Here is a 24,919-nt window from a genome sequence, read left to right on the forward strand (position 1 = left end):
AGTGTGAAATGTTGCATTTTGGTAAGGCAAGTCAGGGCAGGACTTATGCACTTAACAGTCAGGTACTGGGGAGTGTTGCTGAACATAGATCTTGTGGTGTAGGTTCATAGATCATTGAAGGTGGATAGGATAGTAAAGAAGGTATTTGACATACTTGCCTTCATTGCTCAGTGCATTGAGTAAAGATTTTGGTCATGTTGTGGCTGTATAGGATATCGGCAAGGCCATTTTTAGAATACTGCATTCAATTTTGCTCTCTCTGCTATAGAAAAGATGTTGTAAAGATTTACAAGGATGTTGCGAGGATTGGAAGGCTTGGCTGTAGGGATAGGCTGAATAGACTGGGGTTATATTCCCTGGAGAGTTGGAGGCTGAGGGGTGGCCTTATAGAGGTTCATAAAATTATGAGGGACATGGATACAGTAAATAGCTAAGATCTTTTTCCCAGTATAGGGGAATCCAACCAGAGGGCATAGGTTTAGGGTGAGGGAGAAAGATTTAAAAGAGAGCAGATGGGCAATGTTTTTATGCAGAGGGTGGTGCATGTATGGAATGAACAATCAGAGGAACTGATGTTACAATTACAACGTTTAAAAGGTGTGTGGATGGATATATGAATAGGAAGGGTTCAAGAGGGATATTGGAGTCTAGATTAGAGTGGTGCTGGAAAAGCACAGCAGGTTAGGCAGCATCCAAGGAGCAGGAAAATCAACATTTCGGGCAAAAGCCCTTCATCAGGAATAGAGGCAGGGTGCCTGCAGAGTGGAGGGATAAAGTGAGAGGGGGGTGGGAGTGGGGAGAAAGTAGCATAGAGTACAATAGGTGAATGGGGTGGGGATGAAGGTGATAGGTCAGAGAAGAGGGTGGAGTGAATAGGTGGGAAGGAAGATAGGCAGGTAGGACAAGTCATGAGGGCAGTGCTGAGCTGGAAGGTTGGAGCTGGGGTGAGGTGGGGGAAGGGGAATTGAGGAAACTGGTGAAATCCACATTGATGCCATGAGCCCCAGCCCCCTCTCATTTATCCTTCCAGCATCGTCCCCATGACCTGTCCTACCTGCCTATCTTCCTTTCCATCTATCCACTCCACCCTCCTCTCTGACCTATCACCTCCATCCCAACCGCCATTCACCTATTGTACTTTATGCTACTTTCTCCCCACCCCCACCCCCTCTCATTCATCTCTTCACTCTGCAGGCACCCTGCCTCTATTCCTGATGAAGGGCTTTTGCCTGAAACATCGATTTTCCTGTTCCTCAGACGCTGCCTGGCCTGCTGTGCTTTTCCAGCACCACTCTAATCTAGACTCTGGTTTCCAGCATCTGCAGTCCTTGTTTTTTATCTTAGAGGGATATTGGCCAAGTGCTGGCAAATGGGACGAGATCAGTTAAGAATATCTGGTCCGCAATTACGAGTTGGACCAATGGGTCTGTTTATGTGCTGCATAACTCTTACTTTATAACGCTGATGATTGGGAAAGAAAACAGCAGATGGAAAATGTGAGGTTATCCACCTTTGTAGGAAGAACAGATGTACAGAGTATTCCTTAAGTAGTGAAAGATTGGCAAATGTTGCCACGCAAAGGGACATGGGTGCCCCTGACTATAAGTTGCTAAAGGCTAACGTGTCAGATACAACATGCTACCAGGAAGGATAATGGAATGTTAGCTTTTATTGCAAGAAAATTTGAATACAGAAATAATGTGGCCTCATTTCAATTGTATACAAACTTAGTCAGACTCCATCTGTATTACCGTGTGTAGTTTTAGTCTCCTCATCTCAGGAAAGATATTATTGCCACAGAGAAAGTGCAATGTAGATTCACCAGACTTATTCCTAGCTTGGTGGGACTACCCTAAAACAACATAAGAACCAGGAGCAGGAGTAGGCCCTTCAAGTCCAACCGCCATTCAATAAGATCATGGCTGATCTTTTCATGGCCTTATCTTTCATTCCGGTTCAGAAAATTACCGATCTTACTTTGAAAATATTTACTGAGGAAGCCTCAACTATTTCTCTGGATAGGGAATTCCACGGACTCACAACCTTCTGGGTAAAGAAGTTCCTTCTCAATTCAGTCCTACATCTGCTCCCCCCTAATTTTGAGGCTATGCCCTCTTGTTCCAGTTTCACCTTCCAGTGGAAACATCCTCTCTATTTCCATCTTATCTATTCCCTTCATAATTTTATATGTTTCTTTAAGATCTCCCCTAATTCTTCTAAATTCCAATGAAAATAATCCAAATCTACTTAGTCTCTCCTCATAAACTAACCCCTTCAACTCTGGAATTAACCTAATGAACCACCTCTGCACCCCCTCTAGTGCCAGTACATCCTTTCTCAAGTAAAGGGACCAAAACTGTATACAGTATTCCAGGTGTGGCCTCACCAGTACCCTCTACAGCTGCAACATAGCCTCCCTGTTTTTAAACTCAATCCCGTTAGCAATGAAGGGCAAAATTCCATTTGTCTTCCTAATGACCTGTTGCACCTGCAGACCAACTTCCTGTGATTCATGCACAAGGACACCCTGGTCCCTCTGCACAGCAGCATGCTGCAATATTTTACCATTCAAGTAATCGTCCTTTTTACTGTTGTTCCTACCAAAATGGATGACTTCATATTTGTTAACATTGTACTCCATCTGCCAGACCTTTGTCCACTCACTTAAACTACCTATGTACCTTTGCAAACTTTTAGAATCCTCTGCACACTTTACTGTACCCCCTCAGTGTAATCCGTAAACATTGATACACTATACGTAGCCCCCAACTCCAAATCATTCATGTAAATTGTGAATAATTGCAGTCCTAACACTGATCCCTGAGTCACATTTTAGTGACTGATTGCAACCAGAAAAGCGCTCATTTAACCCCACTTTTAACCAATCCTTTATCCATGCTAATACATTACCCATAAGACCATGCGTTTTTATCTTATGCAGCACTCTTTTGTCTGGCACCTTGCCGAATGCCTTTTGGAAATCTAGATACACTATATCTATTGGATCCCCATTGTCCACCATGCCCATTATGTCTTCATAGAATTCCATTAGATTAGTTAAGCATGACCTGCCCTTCATGAACCCATGGTGCGCCCACCCAATGGGACAACTTCTATCTAGATGCTTTGCTATTTTTTCCTTGATAATAGACTCGAGCATTTTCCCCATGACGGAAATTACACTAACTGGTCTATAATTCCTCATTTGTCTACCTCTTTCTTTAAACAGCGGTGTGACATTTGCTGTTTTCTAATCTGCTCGAACTGTCCCAGAGTCCAGTGAATTTTGGAAAACTACCCAACTGTATTTGCTGTTTCTTCTGCCATCTCTTTTCGTAGCCTGGAATGCATTCCATCATGGCCAGGAGACCTGTCCATCCTTAGGGCCATTAGCTTGCCCGACACTACCCTTTTCATGATAATGACTGTTGCCAGGTCCTCACCTTCCTTCATCTCCTTGTCAATTACTGGCATATTATTCATGTTGGCTAGGCAGAAGTGGGTACTGCAGATATTGGAATCAGAGTCTAGATTAGAGTGGTTCAGAAAAAGCACAGCAGGAAGCATCCTGCTCCTCGGATGCTGCCTGACCTGCTGTGCTTTTCCAGCACCACTCTAATCTAGACTCATGTTATTCATGTCCTCCATTGTGAAGACTGACACAAAATATCTGTTCAATGCCTCAGCCATTTCCTCATATCCCATTTCCTCATACCCCCTTCTCATCCTCTAAAGGACCAATGTTTACTTTAGCCACTCTTTCTCATTTTATATATTTATAGAAACCTTTGCTATATATTTTTATATTCTGAGCTAGTTTATTCTCATAATCTATCTTACTTTTCTTTATAGATATGTTTGTGGCTTTCTGTTGACCTTTAAAGCTTTCCAAATCTTCTGGTTTCATGCTGATCTTGGCCACTTTGTATGCCTTCTCTTTCAATTTGATAACCTGCCTTATTGCCTTAGACACCCATGGCAGATTACCCCTTTTCCAACAATCCTTCCTTTTCACTGGTATTTACCTTTGCTGAACACCTTGAAAGATTGCTTTGAAAGTCCTCCACTGTTCATCATCTGTCCCACCATAAAGTCTTTGCTTATAGTCACAGTCTACTTTAGCCAACTCCTTCCTCATCATCCGATTGTAGTTTTCTTTGTTTATATACAGGAGCCTGGTATTAGATTTCATCTTCTCCTTTTCCATTTGTATTCTAAATTCAACTATGTAATGACTGCTCCTTCCAAGAGGATCCCTAACTATGAGGTTATTTATTATTCCTGTGTCATTACACAGGACCAGATCAAGGATAGCTTGCTCCCTCATTGGTTCCATTAGATACTGTTCAAAAAAACTATCGCAGATTGATTCAATAAACGCCTCCTCAAGGCTATCCTGATGGACCTGGTTTGACCAATTGACATGTAGATTAAAATCCCCCATGATAATTGCTGTACAAAGGCATTCTTTGTTTATTGCCCGCCCCATTGTGATATTATTTGATGGCCTATAGACTACATCTATCAGTGATATTTTCTTCTTAGAATTTCTAATTTCCACCCAAATGGATTCAACCTTATTCTCCATAGAATCTATATCATCTGTCACCACCGCCCTGATGTCATCTTTAAAGGTCCGAGCTACACCACCTCCCTTACCTTCCTGTCTGTCCTAACAAATAGTCTGATACCCTTGGATACTTAACTCCCAGTCATGACCATCCTGTAACCATGTCTCCGTAATGATTACTAAACCATATTCTTTTGCAATGATTTATGCCGTTAACTCATCTACCTTGTTACGAGCGTTCAGATAAAGTGCCCTAATGCTAGCTTTTGTACCCTCTTTATGAATTCCAACATCTCCATTAATAATATCTCCTGAGTTATCCTTCCTGTTCACTTCTTTCATAGTCTGCCATATAGTTAAATCTTCCTGCACACATGCTAACCTGATGCTTGTCTTTTTATTTACCATCATACTTCCTGTTACTCCCCCCCTTCCCGATTCACTAGTTTAAAGTCCTAGTGACCAACGTATTTGTCTTCTTCACTAGAATACTGGTTCCAGATCAGTTCAGGTGGTGATTGTCCCATCAGTACAGATCCCTCCTGTTCCAAAACGGATGCCAATGATCCATGAAGTGACGCCCCTCTTTCCCACACTACTCCTTTAGCCACCTATTTGCTTCCCTAATTTTCTTAGCCCTAAGCCAATTTACATGTGGTTTGGGTAGTAATCCAGAGATTCTTACCCTTGGAGACCTGTTCTTTCATTTCGTTCCTCGTGCTTGATAATCCCCAAACTGGTCCTCTTTCCTAGTCTTGCCTATGTTGTTTGTTCCAACATAGACCACAACAACTGGATCCTCCCACTTCTGCTCCAATATCATTTCAAGCTAGTCAGAGATGTCCTGAACCCCTGCACCGGGAAAACATACCATGCGGGACTCTCGATTCTGCTTACACAGACTGGGCAAACTTGACCTGTATTCTCCAGAATCTCAAAGAATCATTGAAACATATAAAATACCAAAAGCAATTGACAGGATAGATGAAGATAAGATGTTTCAGCGGGTTAGTCACTGGGTCTTGGTAGTATAAAATGGTGCAGTTGATAATGCCCTGCACTTAGGGGATTCTAAGTGAGGCAGCATAACCCAGTGGCCACTGAGCCTGCTATGCTTCCTCGGTAATCCAGCTTTAGCAAAAATGGAAAATGTGCGTCAATACCTATGAGATGCGATAGATGTCCAAAGCTCACTCTTGAAACAATTTCATGATAAAAAACTTCAAGACCACAGTAATTTTGACTGCTATTGCAAAGCATAGAAATCTTGGGTGTGAGGTCCTCACTGATGGAGGTACAGGTGTCAGTGACCATCTATTTAGAGAGTCATCATCTCCTTTGATAAAATTCAGTCACAAGAACATATAAGCATAAAAGTAGGTGTAGGATTAGGCCATTCAGCCCTCTTAGGCAAATTGCCATTCTCTGACATCTTGCCTAATATCCCTTAATGCTATTTTCTTTCAGCATTTCTGTATTCCTTGCTTTTTAAAATATTCTGATGATCGTTTAGATCATATTATTTTTATTATTTGGGAACTTGGGTCCAGAAGTAAAGATAAATGAGGTTTTGGTTAGCAGCTCTATGAAGGTGACTTGCTTTTATAAGGGCCAAAACAACTTTTCAAAGAGATCATGTGACTTATACTAAATGACAAGACAAGGTGCCTGATGAGATAATTTTTGATAATTATCATGGGGCCAAGAGCAGCAGGTATATGGGAAAACCGCCTCATGCAAGATCCTCTGCAGTCACTGATGGCTTGTTAATCCTTCAGTTTTGCTGGCTCAAAATCCTGGATCACCCTCTCTAATGGTATTGGAGATGTACTTCCAACAAATATACTGTAGTGGTTATCAAAGGCAGCTCACCACCACCGTCTCAAACGCAGTACTGAGGTGCAATAAATGCTGACCCAACCAGCAAAGCCCACATCCCATGAATGAACATATGTTAAAAAATCTGAGCTTTATAACCCAGTGAGGGACATGTGGAAAGATGACAAAAATAGGTCCAGAGACAAGACCAGCAGTAGGGCAGTATAGCTTTGTCAGGAGGATGTTTGGTCAGCATGGTTGAGGTGGACTGAAGGGTCTGTTTCTGCGCTGTATGATTCCATGACACTATTTAGAAAAAAGTCTTAAACTACTTAAGGAGTCCAAGTAGTTGGGGCTTAGAAAATCCTCATGTTTCTTTTCTTAGAGTGCAGTGAGTTAGCTAAGAAATCACAGAATTCCTCCTGTGAGAAAGCAGGCCGTTTGGCCCAATGGGTCGACATTGACCCTCTGAAGAATATCCTACTCAGATCCACCCCCTAATCCTATCCCTGTAACCCTGCATTTGGCACAACTAACCCATCTAACTTGTACATCCCTGGACACTTTACATGGCCAATAGATCTGACCTGTACATCCTTGGACTTTAGGAGGAAACTGGAGAACCTGGAGGTAGCCTGCACAGACACAGGGACAACATGCAAACTCCACACAGACAGTCACACAGTTGGAATTGAAGCTGGGTTCCTGGCACACTGAGACAGCAGTGCTAACCAGTGAACCACTGTGACATGTCTGTGTATCTTGGGTTGAGATGGTAATGGAGAGACTCAGATCTGGTAAATGCACAGAAATGAGCTGAAAGGAAAAGTTTTCAACTTCATCTGTTGTGTTAAAATTGGAGGTATGATGATAATCTCTTGGGATGGAATGTCTATAACAGACATTACTGGGAAATACGGTTGCATATTTCTTTTTGCTGTTTACGTAAAGAGATTTGCAACTGTCTTGGATATATAGCTTTTTTCAGGAATTAGTTGCATTCTCTCTATGGCAAGAATATTTTTTCATAGACAAGGAGTTGAAAACTGCACACAGTCCTCCAGGTGTGGTCTCACCAAGACGTCATCACCTCTATAAATAAGACTCCGAATTGTGGATGCTGGAGATCTGAATCAAACAAAAATAGGAATTTGCTGGAGGAACTCAGCAGGTCTGACAGTATCTGTGGAGAGAAAACTGACAATGTTTTGAGTGCTGTGACACTTCTTCATAACTAGAAAAAGGTGGTATTTATGTTAATGACTGAGGTTTAGAGGAGTGAGTGAGTAGATGGAGAGGGAGCCAAGAGAGAGAAAAAAATGGTAGGCAGACAAAGAGATTGTTGATAGTAAACCAGGGAAAAACAGAAGCTAGAGAGGTGATAATTGGGATGATGAGTAGCCAAAAATGGGTTGGCTATGCTGAAAACAACCATGTCATATCACGACCTGGTGTTATCGATGCAAAGAAAAGACAAGAAAGGAAGTGTTCATGCTCTGAAATTGTAAAACTCTGTGTTGAGTTTTGAGGGCAATGACATACCTAAGCAGAAGATGAAATGTTGTTGCTACAGCTTGCATTGAGCTTGGTCGGAACATAGGCGAAAGTGAAGATTGCAGATTCCTGATGAAGGGCTCTTGCCCGAAACGTCAATTTTCCTGCTCTTCGGATGCTACCTGACTTGCTGTGCATTTCCAGCACCACTCTACTCTTGGTCGGAACATTACAGCCTCACATCGAAATGTTACATACTACACCCACACGTTAACTTTCAGTGATTTCTGAACAATGGCACCCAAGATCCTTTGATATTCATAACAATCAGCCTCTCATCATTTAAGAAGTTTTTTTCACCTAAGTGGATAACTTAAAATTTCTCCACATGTAATCAATTTGCCATTTTTTTGTGCATATGTTTAGACTTTCAAATCCTCTTGAAATGTCATATCCAGATAACTCTGGCTCTGCCATTACGTTATATGCTCATAGTTGTGTCTCCTATCCTTAACCCTCATGTCTCTCCTCTGATCCCATGACCTTCATAATTCTGCCCTCCCTGTACTTGTTGCTGCTCCTCAACTCCAGTAGCCTCAATTTCTGAAGCTATATCTTTATCCAGTTGAAACATTTCTGGTACAAAGGTGGAGTCCAGTCTTACCCAATATATCTGCAATGCCAAGGAAGGAGATGACAACCCTATGATCTGACAAAGTCCATAATGCTGATTCCTCTTTTAACCTGTGGTGGATTGCAGGAACCTTTTGTTCAAAGGGGTAAACCCTTTCAGCTCTGAAGAACCTTTAGGCTTACCTACCAAAACCTGCCTGATTACCACCTGACCATGTCTGCTTTTAGCTGGATTGGGGCAACCAGCTCCTAAACAGTCAAAATATGGAGACCTACTGCACAGAAAAGAGCTTTTCAGCCCATTATGTCCATGTTGTTCAAAAGCAACCACCTAACTATTCTGATTCCATTTCTAGTGCTTGGTCCATTGCCTTGTCATTGCAAGTGCACATTCAAATATTTCTTAGATGTTTTGAGGGTTTCTGCCTTTCTCACCCTTACAGATTACCACTGCTTTGTGAATGAGGAAGATCTTCCTCACAGCTCCTCTAAACCTTCTACCCCTTACCTTAAATCAATACCCTCTGGTCATTGATCCCTTGACCAAGGGAAAAAACTTTGTTCTGTCTACCCTATTCACATCATAATTTTATACATCTCAATCATGTCCCTTCTCAATTCCTCTGTTGTAAGGAAAACAACCCCAGGCTGTTCAATCTCTTATCATAATTGAAACTCTCCAGCCTAGGCAACATGCTAGTAAATCGTCTCTCTTATCACACCTCTCCTATAATGTAGATTCCAAAGCTGCACACAATACTCTAGCTATGACCTAACTAATGTTTTATACATTCTTGATGAAAGGCTTTTGCCCAAAACATCAATTTTCCTGCTTCTTGGATGCTACCTGACCTGCTGTGCTTTTCCAGCACCACACTCTTGACTCTAATATCCAGCATCTGCAGTACTCACTTTCGCCTAATCTTTTATACAGTTCTTGCATAACCTCCCTGCTCTTAAACTCTCTGCCTTGGCTGAAAAGGCAAGAATACTATACCATCTGCCTTCATTTTTTAAAATTATTGGATCTATTTTTCTATTCAACCTGTTCAGGGATATTATTACACATTCCTGGAGCAGGTAGGACTTGAGCTCAGGCCTCTCAGGGATAGGAACATTACCACTGCAGTAACTCTTTTTAAGATTAGTTAACTCTGCTCAGGTCTGTTTTTGATTTAAACAAAAATTAACCTAAAACATTATCCTTGTTGACAAACCTCTGTAGGAAATTTAATCAAGTCGGCTAGCTATGACCTCCTCCTTAACATAACCATGTTGATTGTTCTTGAATAATCCCTGTCTCTCCAAATGCAGATTAATTCTGTCCCTCAGAATTGCTTCCAACAGTTTCCTCACCACTGAGGTTAGACTGACTAGCCAGTTTATTCCTTGTTCCCTTCCTGGATAATGGCACCACATTGGCTGCCTTTCAGTCCTCCAGAACCTCTCATGTGGCAAGAGAGGAATTGAAAATGGTCATTGCCTTCACAAAATAGTTGACATTTAATGAAGCCCTTCACTACTGTATTGACCTAAGTAAGAGTGTGGGCAAACCCTGAAGGCCTGCACTGCTCCGGTACTCGTAATAAGTTTGAACAGAGGCAGGATGTTAGGATACTCAACCTTGACCATTTCTTTTTTGGATACCACATTCTGTTCCAGCTTAATCTAGTGCTTGAAGTGCCTTTTGAGTTCAGATGATGTCACCAAGGTGCAGCATGAAGCTGAGAAATGGAGTGCGCAAGAGGCTCAAGGATTGGTCCAGAAGGTCATAGCATGAGCACAAGACATAGAAGGAGAAGTAAGTAATTGAGCCTATCACATCTGCTGTGGCATTCAAAGAGATCATGGCTGATCTGATTCTCTTCAACTCCACTTCCCTGTCCTTTCACCAGAAATCTTCATTCCTTTACAGATTGAAAATCTGTCCATGTCAGCCTTGAATATACTTAATTACCTGGCCTCTGAAGTCCTCTGTGGTAAAGAATTCCATAAATTCATAACCTTCTGGGAGAAGAAATCCCTCCTCACTTCTGTCTTAAATGTGTGACGCCTTATTCTGAGATTATGCCCTCTGGTCAGAGGTCATAGAGTCCTACGGCACAGAGCTAGGCCCTTTGGCCCAAACTAGTTCACGCTGACCAAAATGTTCATCCATGCTAACCCCATTTCCCTGCACTTGGCCCATATTCTTCTAATCCTTTCCTATCCATGTATTTGTCAAAATGCCTTTTAAATGTTGTTAATGTATCTACCTCAACTATTTCTGCTGGCAGCTCATTCCATATGTGTACCATTCTCTGTGTAAAAAGGATGCCTCTCAGGTTCACTTTTATTCTTTCCCCTTTCAAAAACTGATACCCTGTAGTCCTCAATTTCCCAAGCCTGGGAAAAAGACAGAGTGCATTCACCTTATCCACATCTCTCTTGATCTTATATACCTCTATAAGGTTCCCCTCAGTCTCCTATGCTCGAAAGAAAATGTCCTAGCTTGTCCAACCTCCTCCCTATAACTCAGAATGTTGAGTCCTGCCAACAACTTGTAAATTTCTCCTGCACTCTTTCCGGTTTAATGACATCCTTCCTATAACAAGGTGACTAAAACTGAACACATTACTCCAAGTGCGGCCTCACCAAGGTTCTGTACAACTGCAACATAACTTCCCAACTTTGATACTCAATGCCCTGACTGATGAAGGCCAGTGTGTCAAATGCCTTCCTCACTGCCCTGTCTCCCTGTAACTCCACTTTCAGAGAACACCAAGGTCCCTCTGTTCCACTACACTCCTTAAGGCCCCACCATTCACCATAAAACTCCTACCTTGATTTGACTTTCCAAAATGCAAGACCACACACACTATATTAAATTTTATTTGCCATTTCTTAGCCCACTTCCCCAGACGATCAAGGTTCTGCTACAACTTCTGATAACCTGTCCATGATACTGGCTATTTTAGTGTCACCAACAAACTTACTAATCATGCCTTGGACATTCGCATCCAAGACATTGATATAGATAATAAACAGTAATAGGCCCAGCACCGACCCCTGAGGCAGTCCACTAATCAAAGGCCTCCAGGCTTAGAATCATCCTTCTACCATTATCCTCCTCTTCCCACCAACATGCCAATTTTGAAACTAATTTGCCAGCTCACCCTGGATTCCATGCGATCTAACCTTCTAGAACAGCCTTGTATGTGGAATGTTATCAAAAGCCTTTCTGAAATCCATGAACACTACCTTTACCATCCTGTTCTTGTCAACCTTCCTGGCCACTTCATCAAAGAACTCTTAACAAATTTGTGAGGCATGATCTCCCATTCACAAAGCCATGCTGACTACTCCTAATCAAACACTGTCTTTCCAAATGCACATGTATCTTATCTCTCAGAATCTTCTCAAGTAACTTACCTGCCACAGATGTTAGGTTTACTGGTCTATAGTTCCTAGGCTTTTCTTTGCAGCCCTTCTTCTGGGACCTCACCTGTGGCTAATGATGATGCAAAAATATCAGCTAGGGCCCCTGGAATTTCTTCTCTAGCCTCTTGCTGTGTTCTTGGATATATCTGATTAGGACCAGGAGATTTATTCTCCTTCATACATTCTAATACATCCATCATCGCCTCCACTGTGATAGGGACTGTCCCCCAAGATATCTCCAGTAACTTTACCAAGTTTCCAAGTCTTCATGTCTTTCTCGACATAAACACAGAGGAGAAATATTCATTGAGAACCTCGTCCATCTTCTGCGGTTCTATACATATATGTCCACTTTGGTCCTTGAGGAGCCCTATTTTCTCTCTAGTTATTATTTTTCCTTTAATATATTTGAAGAGCCTCTTTGGATTCACCTTAATCTTCTCAGCCAAGGCTATCTCGTGCTCTTTTTTCACCCTCCATATTTCCTTCTTCAGTAAACTTCTATATCCCCAATATACCTCTAGAGATTATCTTGACCCCAGATGTCATACCTCCTCCTTTTTTCTGGTCAAAACCTCAATATCTCTTGTCATCCAGGGTTCCATTGCTGTGAAGTTGAAGGTGTATACTGTAGAGTGTGAGTGCTGTTCTGAACTGATAGATTGCAAGCATTTGTGTAGATGTCTAGATGACAGTCCCAGAGTGAACTAGAAAATTGAAAATATGGAAATTTGGTTGTGAAATGGATACCTGAGTTTTGGTTGCTGTTTTGACAACAATTCAAATTTAACCAATCAGTTCAAATTATGCCCAAGGATACTAAAACCTAAATGAGTCTGAATTTATTGTTTTGTCAACATCAAACCAATGAGTCGATCTTATGTTGGGGATATAAAAATGCAGACATTTTGAAAATCAGAGACAGGACAACTGCCATTAAGTCAGATCCAAGAAATTAGGAAACACTGTCTATCAAAGCTATCTTTTGATATGAAACATTTCGCAGTAAAAACAAAGAAGATGATCCAAGGAATTCAGCAGCCGGAAGAGTGAAGTCACAGAAGATGACCATGGCTGTGTGGTTTTGAAATTAAATTGATGTAATACGAATAATGTCTTATTGGAACAGCATATTGTTATAGAGTTGGAGAAAGTGAGGACTCCAGATGCTGGAGATCAGAGTTGAGAGTGTGTTGCTGGTCAAGTAGCACCTGAGGAGCAGAAGAATCGACATTTCGGGCATAAGCCCTTCATCAGGAATGAGGCTTATGGGCTGGGGGTGGGGTTGGGGGGAAGGTAGCTGAGAAAATGATAGATGGATGAATATGAGGGTGAAGGTGATAGGTCAAGGGGGGAGTGATGGATAGGTCAGGAGGGCGGTGCCCGAGTTGGAGGCTTGGGACTGGGATAATATGGGAGGAGGGAAGCTGTTGAAATCCACATTTATCCCATGTGGTTGCAGGGTCCCAAGATGGAATATGAGGCATTCTTCCGCCAGGCATTGGGTGGTAACGGCTTGGCGGTGAACTAATTAATAATAAATTGGAAACAGTGACCACAACATGGTAGAATTTAGCATTCAGTTTAAGAGAAAGTATCTTGGGTCAAACTAATTGATTTAAGCTTAAATAAGGATGATTACAAAGAAATGAGGGCAGAGTTAACTGGGATGGACTGAGTTTTTTCATATATTTAAATAAAAATATTTATTTTTTCATATATTTAAAAATAAATATATTTTCATATATTTATTTCACTTAAAATATGAAAAGGGAGGCAGCATCGATCTTGCAGCTGGTCTTGGGATTGCAGATTTAAATATTTATTTCAGTTTTCTTGCAGTTATTACAGTTATTATATTTCACTAATATAAGATTTTTAAAGACATTTGGATAGGTAAATGAATACGAATGTTTTGGAGGGAAATGGACCGGGAGCAGGCAGGTGGGATTAGTTTATTTTGGAATTATGTCCAGCATGGACTGGCTGGACTGAAAGATCTGTTTCCATGCTGAATGGCTCTGTGTCTGTTTGATAAGCCAAAATGAACATAAGACCCTCAGAAAATGTGGAGAAAATGAGGACTGCAGATGCTGGAGAGTCAGAGTCGAAAAGGGTGGCACTGGAAAAGCATAGCAGGTAAGCCAAGTGGTAGGAGCATTGACATTTCAGATGTAAGCCCTTCATCAGGAATGTAGAGGGGAAGGGGGCTGAGAGATAAATAGTGGGGGGGGGGTTGGGGCTGGGGGGAAGGTTGGTGGGAAGGCGATAGGTGCATGCAGGTGGAAGGGAATTGTGATTGATCGGTAGGGAGGTTGGAATGGATAGGCAGGAAGGAAGATGGACAGGTAGGACAATCAAGAGGGCAGTGCTGAATTGGAGGGTTGGGTCTGGGATGAGGTGGGAGGAGGGGAGGTTCGGAAACTAGTGAAGTTGATGTTGATGCAGTGTTTTTGAAAAGTCCCAAGGTGGAAGATGAGTCATTCTTCTTCCATTCGTTGGTTGTTTTGATTTGGCAGGGGAGGAGGCTGATGTCCTTGGGGCAGTGGGAGGGGGAGTTGAAGAAGCCCCACCTCCACCCCGTTATGCTCATGCTCGAAATGTCGCGACTTTCCTGCTTCTCGGATGCTGCCTGACCGGCTGTGCATGTCCTGCACCACACTTTTTGACTATGCTTCATAATAAAACAAAGAACAAAGAAAATGTACAGCCCAGGAACAGGCCCTTCGGCCCTCCAAGCCTGAGCCGATCCAAATGTACTGTCGGTCAATTCCTAAGCATCTGTATCCCTGTACGCTCCACATACTCATGCATTTATCCAGACACATCTTAAATGAATCTTCCGTGCCTGCCTCTGCCACCTCTGCTGGCAACGCATTCCAAATGCCCACCACCCTCTGTGTGAAGCACTTGCCGCGTGTATCCCACTTAAACTTTCCATCTCTCACCTTGAAAGTGTGACCTCTTGTTATTGAATCCCTCAACCTGGGAAAAAGCTTGTGTCTATCCACCCTGTTTATTCCCTTCATGATTTTATAAACCTCAATCAGGTCCCCCCTCAATCTCCTTTTTCCTAATGAACATAAACCTAACCTACTCAACCTTTCTTCATAGCTAGCACCTTCCATACCAGGCAACATCCTTGTAAATCTTCTCTGCACTCTCTGCAAAGCGTTCACATCATTTTGGTAATGTGGTGACCAGAACTGTACACAGTATCCTAAATGCGGCCAAACCAATGTCTTGTACAATGTTAACATGACTTGCCAGCTCTTATACTCAATACCCCGTCCAATGAAGGCTAGCATACTATATGCCTTCTTGACCACTCTATCCACCTATGTAGCAACCTTCAGGGTACAACGGACCTGCACTCCCAGATCTCTCTGCCCATCAACTTTTCCCAAGGCTCTTCTGTTCATCGTATAATTCACTCTAGAATTAGTCTTACCTAAATGCATCACCTCACATTTGTCTGGATTGAAATCCATCTGCCACTTTTCCGCCCAACTCTCCCGTCTATCTATATCCTCCTGTATTCTCTGACAGTCCCTTATGCTTTCTGCTACTCCACCAATCTTCGTGTCATCTGCAAACTTGCTGGTCATACCAACAGTGCAGATCATTTATGTATATTACAAACAATAGTGGCCCCACACTGACCCCTGTGGAACACCACTGGTCACCTTTCTCCATTTCAAGAAACTCTCTTCAACTACTACTCTCTGTATCCTGTTGCTCAACCAGATTTTTATCCACCTAGCTAGAACACCCTGCTCACCATATGACTTCACTTTCTCCATTAGTCTACCATGGGGAACCTTATCAAAGAACCTTATTAAAGTCCATGTATATGACATCAACAGCCCTTCCTTCATCTATCAACTTGGTCACTTCCTTGAAGAACTCTATTAAGTTGGTAAGGCATGATCTCCACCGCACAAAACCATATTGCCTATCACTGATAAGCCCATTCTTTTCTAAATATAAATAGATCCTATCCCCTAATTAGCTTCTCCAGCAACTTTCCCACCACCGACGTCAGGCTCAGTGGTCTGTAGTTACCCGGAATATCTCTACTACCCTTCTTGTACTGAGGGACAACATGAACAACCCTCCAGTCTTCTGGCACTTCACCTGTATTTAAGGATGCCACAAAGATGTTTGTCAGGGCCCCAGCTATTTCCTCTCTTGCCTCCCTCAGCATTCTGGGATAGATCCCATCCAGTCCTGGGGATTTGTCCACCTTAACAACCTCTAGCCTACCCAACACATCTTCCCTACTTATGTCAATGTGATCCAGACTAATCAAAATTCTATCTCTAATCTCAACATTCATCATGTTCCTCTCCTCAGTGAACACTGATGCAAAGTAATCATTCAGAATCTCACCAAATGTTCTCCCTTTGTTACCTCTTGATTTATTGTCTGTTCCACCATATAGCTGCTGTGAGGGGATCTGTGGACTAGATTAGGGTGATGCTGGAAAAGCACAGCAGGATAGGCAGCATCCAAGGAGCAGTAATATCGTATCGGCAAAAGTCCTTCATCAGGAATGAGGCTGGGAGCCTCGGGGCTGGAGAGATAAATGGGAGGGGGGTGGGCTGCGGAGATGGTAGCTGAGAGTGCAATAGGTGTAGGTTAGATCGGGGTAAAGGTGATGGAAGGGTGGAGTGGACAGGTGGGAAGGAAGATGGACAGGTGGGACAGGTCATGAAGACGGTGCTGAGCTGGAAGGTTGGAACTGGGGTAAGGTGGGGGGGGGGGTGGAAATGAGGAAACTGGTGAAGTCCTCATTGATTCCCTGGGGTTGAAAGGTCCCGAGGTGGAAGATGAGGTGTTCTTCCTCCAGGCGTCAGGTGGTAAGGGAGTGGTGATGGAGGAGGCCCAGGACCTGCATGGCCTTGGCACAGTTGGAGAGGGAGTTGAAATGTTCGGTCACAGGGTGGTGGGGTTGATTGGTGCGGGTATCCTGGAGATGTTCTATGAAGCACTCTGCGAGTAGGCGTCCTGTCTCCCCAATGTAGAGGAGACCGCATTAGGAGCAACAGATACAATAAATCACTTGTGTGGAAGTGCAGGTGAAACTTTGATGATTGTGGAAGGCTCCTTTGTGACCTTGGATGGAGGTGAGGGGGGAAGTGTAGGCGCAGGTTTTGCAATTCCTGTGGTAGCAGGGGAGGTGCCAGGAGGGGAGGGTGAGTTGTTAGGGGGCGTGGATCTGACCAGATAGTCTCGGAGGAAATATATCTCTGGGGACGGAAATATATCTCTGGTGGTGGGGTCCATTTGTATGTGGTGGAAATGGCAGAGGATGATGCTATGTATACTGGTTAGTGGGATGGAAGATGAGGACCAGAGGGGTTCTGTCCTTGTTGCAGTTGGAGGGATGGGGTTCGAAGGCAGAGGTGAGCGATGTGGATGAGGTGTGTTGGAGGACATCTTCAATCATGTGGGAGAGGAAATGGTGGTCTTTAAAGAAGGAGGACATCTTGTGTGTTCTGTGGTGGAACTGGTTGTCCTGGGAGCAGATGTGGCAAAGACGGAGGAATTGGGAATAAAGGATAGCATTTTTGCAGGACCCAGGGTGGGAGGAGATGTAATCCAGGCAGCTGCAAAATGCTATCCCTTATTCCCACTGGATCCTATCTACTGCTGTTTTCCTACGTTAGTGTACAGTGCCCCATGCTGGGTATTGTTGTGTAAATAGTGAGCTGTAATGTTGCTCTATCCTCTTGTTTTCTAAGCATACTTTTTTTTTACATTAGATTACTTACAGTGTGGAAACAGGCCCTTCGGCCCAACAAGTCCACACCGACCCGCCGAAGCGTATACCACCCAGACCCATACTCCTACATTTACCCCTTCACCTAACACCATGGGCAATTTAGCATGGCCAATTCACCTAACCTGCACATTTTTTTTTGGATTGTGGGAGGAAACCGGAGCACCCGGAGGAAACCCACGCAGACACGGGGAGAATGTGCAAACTCCACACAGAGTCGCCTGAGGCGAGAGTTGAACCCGGGTTTCTGGCACTGTGAGGCAGCAGTGCTAACCACTGTGCCACCGTGCCGCCCACTACCCTTTGCATTTCCCCTCTTCCAAATGCTAATCCCCTACACAAATTAGCAATTAATTTAAAACTCCCACTACAGCCCGAATTATGTGAGTTGCCAGGACACTGATCACAAAATATTGATTTAATATAAAGCCAATGTATGGTACATGGAAGGCTGGAAAGGTGCTATTTAATGTAAATTTTAATCATCTCCTCTGTTATCCCATCAGATATATTTTTAACTTATAGTGCCAGCCTCAATTAAATGCACGGCCGCTTTTACACACCAACAGGTCTATACTTTGCTCTGAAGGTTAAAATAGTTCTGTGATCCTATATAAATGATCATGCATCAATTAATGAGATTTCCTCTTCAATCACCTCATTCTCGCATTTTTAATTTGCATGGTTCCTAATTCTACCCAGTCTCTTCAAAGGGTTGGACAAACTTTATTTCACTAAATGTCCTCAATCAGTTGGATATTGGATGGACAAAGCAGGGGACCCATTACACCTTGTCCAAGGCTACTTTTAATTTTCTGTCATTAACTTCAGTAGAAGTGCCCACTCTAAAGTAGAAAATTGCCTTCAAATGATTGGTTAGAGGTAGGAAAACTTGAATTTATACAGTTCCTTTTGTGTTCACAGATTCTCTCTAAGAGTTTATTCAGCACTTTTGAAGTGTCATAGTTGTCTTTCATGACGTGGATTTGCATTCAGCAAACTCCCTCTGACATTAAAATGATAATGTATTTATAAAGTTAACTGAAGGCAGATATTGATCAGGACACTAGTGATAAGTCTTCTGTCTTTTTTTGAAAGAATGCAATAAGATCTTTTCGATCCACCTGAGGGAAATGGGGTCCCTCTTTAATATCTTATCAGAAACACCCACTTCCTACAGTATAGCACTCATCTTTTATCACATTGGAGTGCTTGGATCCTGAAGTGAGACTGTGTAGTGATCGAGTGATACCCTATAGTTTAGTTTGCATCTTGCCATAGCTGGATTCCAAAAATGTGGATGCTAGAGGAAATATGGAAGTGATTTTGAAGAACATAAAATATTTCTCAGGTGAAAAGACAGATTTAATCATTTTTTTTCTATGCTGTTGAGAAATAGTTTATTCTCTACCTCCAAGTCTTTTGTTGTGACCAAACTATTTATTGCCATCACCACTCCAACCACCTAAGCTGGTTAGGCAACTCAGAACGAAAAAAAATTGACTGCTATTATTCTTTCTAGCACAGTGGATGCACCTATTCATCAAAGTCTGCAGTGGCTCAAGAAACCAGCTCACCAAAGGCAAAAAAATGCTGGTATATTCAAATGAGTTACAAATACACCATAAGGTTAATTGAAGCAGGTCAGCTGACAGGGTTAGATAAAGAGGGGAGGGAGGAGAATTGCTGGAGCATAACCACAAGCATGGACCAATTAGAAATATTTAATTGATCTTCATTCTATGAAAGCTGCACAGTATTTAACTTCTGCATTTCATCTTACTTTGCACTTACCATTGTGATAAAAATGCCAAACTCTGGATTCAGTGATACATTATCTCCATCGGTGAAGATAAAATTTCGTTTCCTTTCTTTCCTTGCCACAAGAACGATATAAATCTGTTGAGCTGCTACTGATAAAACAGGCAGCTCAATTCTATTAAATTCATCAAAGCAGCCCCAGGAACCAGACTGTGCCAAACCTAGTGGGGAAAAAAAACAAAATTATCAAGCAATACAATCTAATATCAATTAAAAAACTCAACCAAGAAAGCTTAATGCCCATTTAACAACCTTTTAAAAAAGTTGAAATTCCATCTGATCACTTAATTTAAGATTATCTAGTTGCAATATATTTAAATGATTGAAATAAATCCTTTGAGTACTGGATTATCATTGAGCAGCAGGCAATGAGTTTCAGTCTATTTTCATTTCACTGATTTACAACATTTACAGGTGAGGTTAGAAACTGACAACAAAGGAAGACTCCTGAAAAAACACCCATCCCGACCTACTCAGGTGCATTTCAAAGCAAATGAAGCAAGATTGGAGCATTTAAAATCAATGCATGAAACTGTATAGCTTTGGTCCAGATATGACAAAACGAGTTCAAGTCAAGAGATAAGGTGCATACGAGTCCTCCTTGGCATCAAAGCAGCATTTGGCTGAGAACAGCAAAACTGGAGTCAATGGAAATCAAGAGGAAAACTCTGGTATTAGTTAATGTCAAACCTAACACAAAGAAGATGGTTGTGGTTGTTACAGCTCATCATCTCAATTTCAGGACATCACTGCAGTGGGTTCTTCAGGGTTTTCTTCTAAGCCCAACTACCTTCTGTTGCTTCATCAAAGAATGTGCTGCAGGCTGCATAGGTTGCAATATGACTTGCAGCATCCAAGATCCTGAAACAGCTCAGGTTCAAATACAGAAAAGATTTGATAACACTCACTTTGGATTGAAAAGTGAAAAGTTATACTTATGGTGGCACAGTGGCTCAGTGGTTAGCACTGCTGCCTCACAGCACCAGGGTCCCAGGTTCACTTCCAGCCTCAGTCGACTGTCTGTGTGGCGTTTGCACATTCTCCCTGTGTCTGTGTGGGTTTCCTCCCACAGTCACAAAGATGTGCAGGTTAGGTGAATTGGCCATGCTAAATTGCCCATAGTGTTAGGTACAGTAGTCAGAGGGAAATATGGTCTGGGTGGGTTACTCTTCGGAAGGTTGATGTAGACTGGTTGTTTCCACACTGAATGGAATCTAACCTCACATGTGCCAAATTATTACTATCTACAATAAGGGATGACGTTATCATCTCCCCTCATCATTCAACAGTAGTATCATTGAATATTCCAACCAACAGCATTCTGTGGGTACTTTTGATAAAAATTGAAATTGAAACATCTATATAAATTCTATTGAGTGGTTGGGAAATCTTTTGTGATTAACTCAATCTCCCAACTCACCAAAGCCTGCACAAACTCAGTGGCTAATGTTATAACAGCAAATTACTGCAGATGCTGCAATCTGAAACCAAAAGAGAAAATGCTGGAAAATCTCAGCAGGTCTAGCAGCAGCTGTAAGGAGAGAAAAGAGCTGACGTTTCGAGCCTAACTGACCCTTTGTCCAGCTGCCAGACCTGCTGAGATTTTCCAGCATTTTTTCTTCTGGCTAATGTTATAATGTTGTGACGTGTACCTTTAAAAAAGATACATATTAAACGATTGTGAATCAATAGTAGAATGTCATGTTATTGGCCCTGTTATAGGAAGGATATTATTCAACCGGAGAGGGTTCAGAAAAGATTTACTAAGATATTGCTAGCAATGGAGGGTTTGAGTTAGAAAATAGACTGAGTAGGCTGGGACTTTTTTCACTGGAGCATAGGAGGTTCAGGGGTGACTCTCTTGAGATTTATAAAATCATGAAGACCATAGATAAGGTGAATAGCAAAGGTTTTTTTTCTAAGGTGAAGGAGTTCAAAACTAGGGGGTATATTTTTAAAGGGAAAGGAAATAGATTTAAAAAGAATATGAGAGACAACATTTTTGCACAGAGATTTGTGGAATGAATTTCCAACAGAAATGGTGAATGCGAGTACAGTTCCAACATTTAAAAGACATTTGGATAAGTACAACAAAAGGAGAATTTGGAGGGATATGGGTCAAATGCAGGCAAGTGAGACTAGTTTAGGAACATGATTGGCTTGGACGAGTTGGACGGAAGGGTTTGTTTCCATGCTCTGTGATGCTATGACTCTTTAGCACAATGTTGAGAAGGGCTCATCAAGACTAAGACCATTCTGACGATTCTAAATGTAGAAAACTATTTTCACATTTGTTATCTTAATTCTCTAACACACTCTCATTGTCCTTGACCTCTTATACTGATCCATTGAAGGAGGAATTTACAACACTTTAACATCAAACTGAGTTCAATTTTAGATCATTAACACTGCTCCTATTTTCTTAGCTAGAGACAAAAATATGCAGATGCTGGAATCCAAAGTAGACAAACAAGAAGCTGGAAGAGCATAGCAAGCCAGGCAGCATCAGGAGGTGGAGAAGTCATCATTTTGGGTATAACCCTTCTTCTTGGCCAGCAAGTTTTGTTTCATCTGTAACTATCTCTACCACTTCTTTCTGTTTCTTTACTTTTCCCATTACTATCTCTTTTTATCATGCACTACCGTTCCTTTTGTCATCTTATCAATTCTACCCTCTTTCCATCATAAACATTCTCCTTTGTTCTCATCTCTCCTTTCGCTATGGTGAGTATTATCCATAAGATGCAACTCATCAAAACTGTTTCCAAACTCATGATCTCTGCTCCCTTGTAAGATCTAGAGCAACATATCCATCTGTTTCAATCTATATGATGTAGGTCCAGGTAGAATGTTGTTCGGTAAGGCAATACACAATTTTGACCCAGCAATAGTAAAGGAACAGTGATATACTTTCAAGTCAGGGTGAGGTATGACTTGGAGAGGAGTACTGCAGAAGTCAGTGTTGAAGCTCCAATGGAATTAAATACAGGACTTATTGGAGCAAGAAAAGGAGGTGAAGCCTATGCGAGGGGACATACAGGAGAGGTGGACCTCTCTGATGATGAGACCTGTGAATTTGAAATACCTCAAGAGAGAGGGTTCACTTTGCACATCAGGCTGTTAGACTTGCTCTCTCTCCACAACACCCTGCCTCTCCAGCCATGCTCAAAATCACATTTGGTCTTCTCTGTGCCAAGGAGATTGTAGCATAGCTAACAAATACAGTGTACATTTATTAGTACAGCATAATACAGTTAAGTTTAATACAGTCACATGAACTGCTAACTTCATTTTAAAATGACAAATGATTTGTTGTGTTTGAATATATAGTTACCTTTGAAGATTCTTCCTAATCCTCTGAAATCCATTTGATCAGAACAATTAAACACAACTACATATTTTCCAAGAGCTTTGCCCATGTCCTTCACAGTCTCCGTTTTGCCTGTACCAGCAGGTCCTGCAGGAGCTGCTCCCATATTCATCCACAAAGCCTGAGCTAGAGTGATATAGCACCTACAATGAGAGCAAAACACAGCATTTACCATTAAATAAAAACAAATGACAATAGTTTTCTGTATGATCAAAATACTGAGTGTTTGGCTTTGCTTTTATACATGGCCTACCCAGTGATGCCCTCATTCCGTGAATGAATGAAAATACTTAAGCCATAATTTTAAAACGTATTACATATACAGAATTGTGTTAGGGGACTGGAAAGTAGTCCAAGTAACAGATTTAGAGTGGTGCTGGAAAAGCACAACAGGTCAGGCAGCGTCCGAGAAGCAGGAAAATCGACGTTTCGGGCAAAAGCCCTTCATCAGGAATATTCTGATGAATTGTGCCAGAATTGTGAAGTTGAATCCAGTGATGCTAGAATTATGTCTTTTCAAACAGGCCAATAAAATTCAACCTTACAGCCCTGGAAATGGCTGACTTCCCTCAAAGTTGACACATTGCAAGATGAAATGTATCATTAACTAAAGACTTTGCTCCTTCAAGCATCAGGGCAGCAACAGAAGAATTTGTAATTTCACAAGAGAGTGGTAGATTTCAGATCCAAATAAGTGACCATGTTCAAGAATTTCAGACATCAGAGAAAAGCAAAATGTCATGCCAGAGAATGTAGGAATTTGTTGAAACCATAATGTATAAAATGGGATCAAACTATTCTGATTAGCAAGGTTAGATCTCATGGAATACAGAGAGAACTAGCCATTTGGATACAGAACTGGCTCAAATGTAGAAGACAGAGGGTGGTGGTGGAGGGTTGGTTTTCAGACTGGAGGCCTGTGACCAGTGGAGTGCCACAAGAATCGGTGCTGGGTCCTCTACTTTTTGTCATTTATGTGAGCATAAGAGGTACAATTAGTAAGTTTGCAGATGACACCAAAATTGGAGGTGTAGTGGACAGCGAAGAGGGTTACCTCAGATTACAACAGGATCTGGACCAGATGGGCTAATGGGCTGAGAAGTGGCAGATGGAGTTTAATTCAGATAAATGTGAGGTGCTGCACTTTGGGAAAGCAAATCTTAGCAGGACTTATACACTTAATGGTTAGGTCCTAGGGAGTGTTGCTGAATAAAGAGACCTTGGAGAGCAGGTTCCTTGAAAGTGGAGTCACAGGTAGATAGGATAGTGAAGAAGGTGTTTGGTATGCTTTCCTTTATTGGTCAGAATATTGAGTACAGGAGTTGGGAGGTCATGTTGCGGCTGTACAGGACATTGGTTAGGCCACTGTTGGAATATTGCGTGCAATTCTGGTCTCGTTCCTATCGGAAAGATGTTGTGAAACTTGAAAGGGTTCAGAAAAAATTTACAAGGATGTTGCCAGGGTTGGAGGATTTGAGCTAAAGGGAGAGGCTGAACAGGCTGGGGCTGTTTTCCCTGGAGCGTCAGAGGCTGAGGGGTGACCTTATAGAGGTTTACAAAATTATGAGGGGCATGGATAGGGTAAATAGGCAAAGTCTTTTCCCTGGGGTTGGGTAATCCAGAACTACAGGGCATAGGTTTAGGGTGAGAGGGGAAAGATATAAAAGAGACCTAAGGGGCAGCTTTTTCACGCAGAGGGTGGTACGTTGGAATGAGCTGCCAGAGGAAGTGGTGAGGGCTGGTAGAATTGCAACATTTAAGAGGCATTTGAATGGGTATATGAATAGGAAGGTTTTGGAGGGATATGGGCTGGGTGCTGGCATGTGGGACTAGTTTGGTTTGAGATATCTGGTCGGCATGGATGGGTTGGACTGAAGGGTCTGTTTCCATGCTGTACATCTCTATGACTCTATTCCTGTTCTCAAGTATAATTTTATACTAAAGAGAAATTTGAATGGTTCCAAGGCACCTTACCTATCAGGTCATTTTTCCACTACTCATGCCCCAA

At 42.1% G+C, this 24,919-nt stretch overlaps 1 protein-coding gene across 1 annotated transcript in view; it reads right to left on the bottom strand.

The window, feature by feature from the left end:
* LOC122540179 (dynein axonemal heavy chain 8-like) overlaps window positions 1-24,919 on the bottom strand; it is a 1,258,818-nt gene that overhangs the window by 417,415 nt on the left and 816,484 nt on the right. Inside the window, exons 43-44 of the mRNA XM_087976819.1 lie at window positions 22,876-23,054; window positions 19,515-19,702 (exon numbers count right to left, since the gene is read on the bottom strand). Of these exons, the coding sequence (XP_087832945.1) occupies window positions 19,515-19,702; window positions 22,876-23,054 (367 nt within the window). The remainder of the gene's footprint in view (window positions 1-19,514; window positions 19,703-22,875; window positions 23,055-24,919) is intronic.

The sequence above is a fragment of the Chiloscyllium plagiosum genome, unplaced genomic scaffold (assembly GCF_037043375.1).
Source record: "Chiloscyllium plagiosum isolate Xiang-an unplaced genomic scaffold, Cpla_swu_hap1 HiC_scaffold_3, whole genome shotgun sequence".
In the NCBI taxonomy this organism is placed as follows: domain Eukaryota; kingdom Metazoa; phylum Chordata; class Chondrichthyes; order Orectolobiformes; family Hemiscylliidae; genus Chiloscyllium; species Chiloscyllium plagiosum.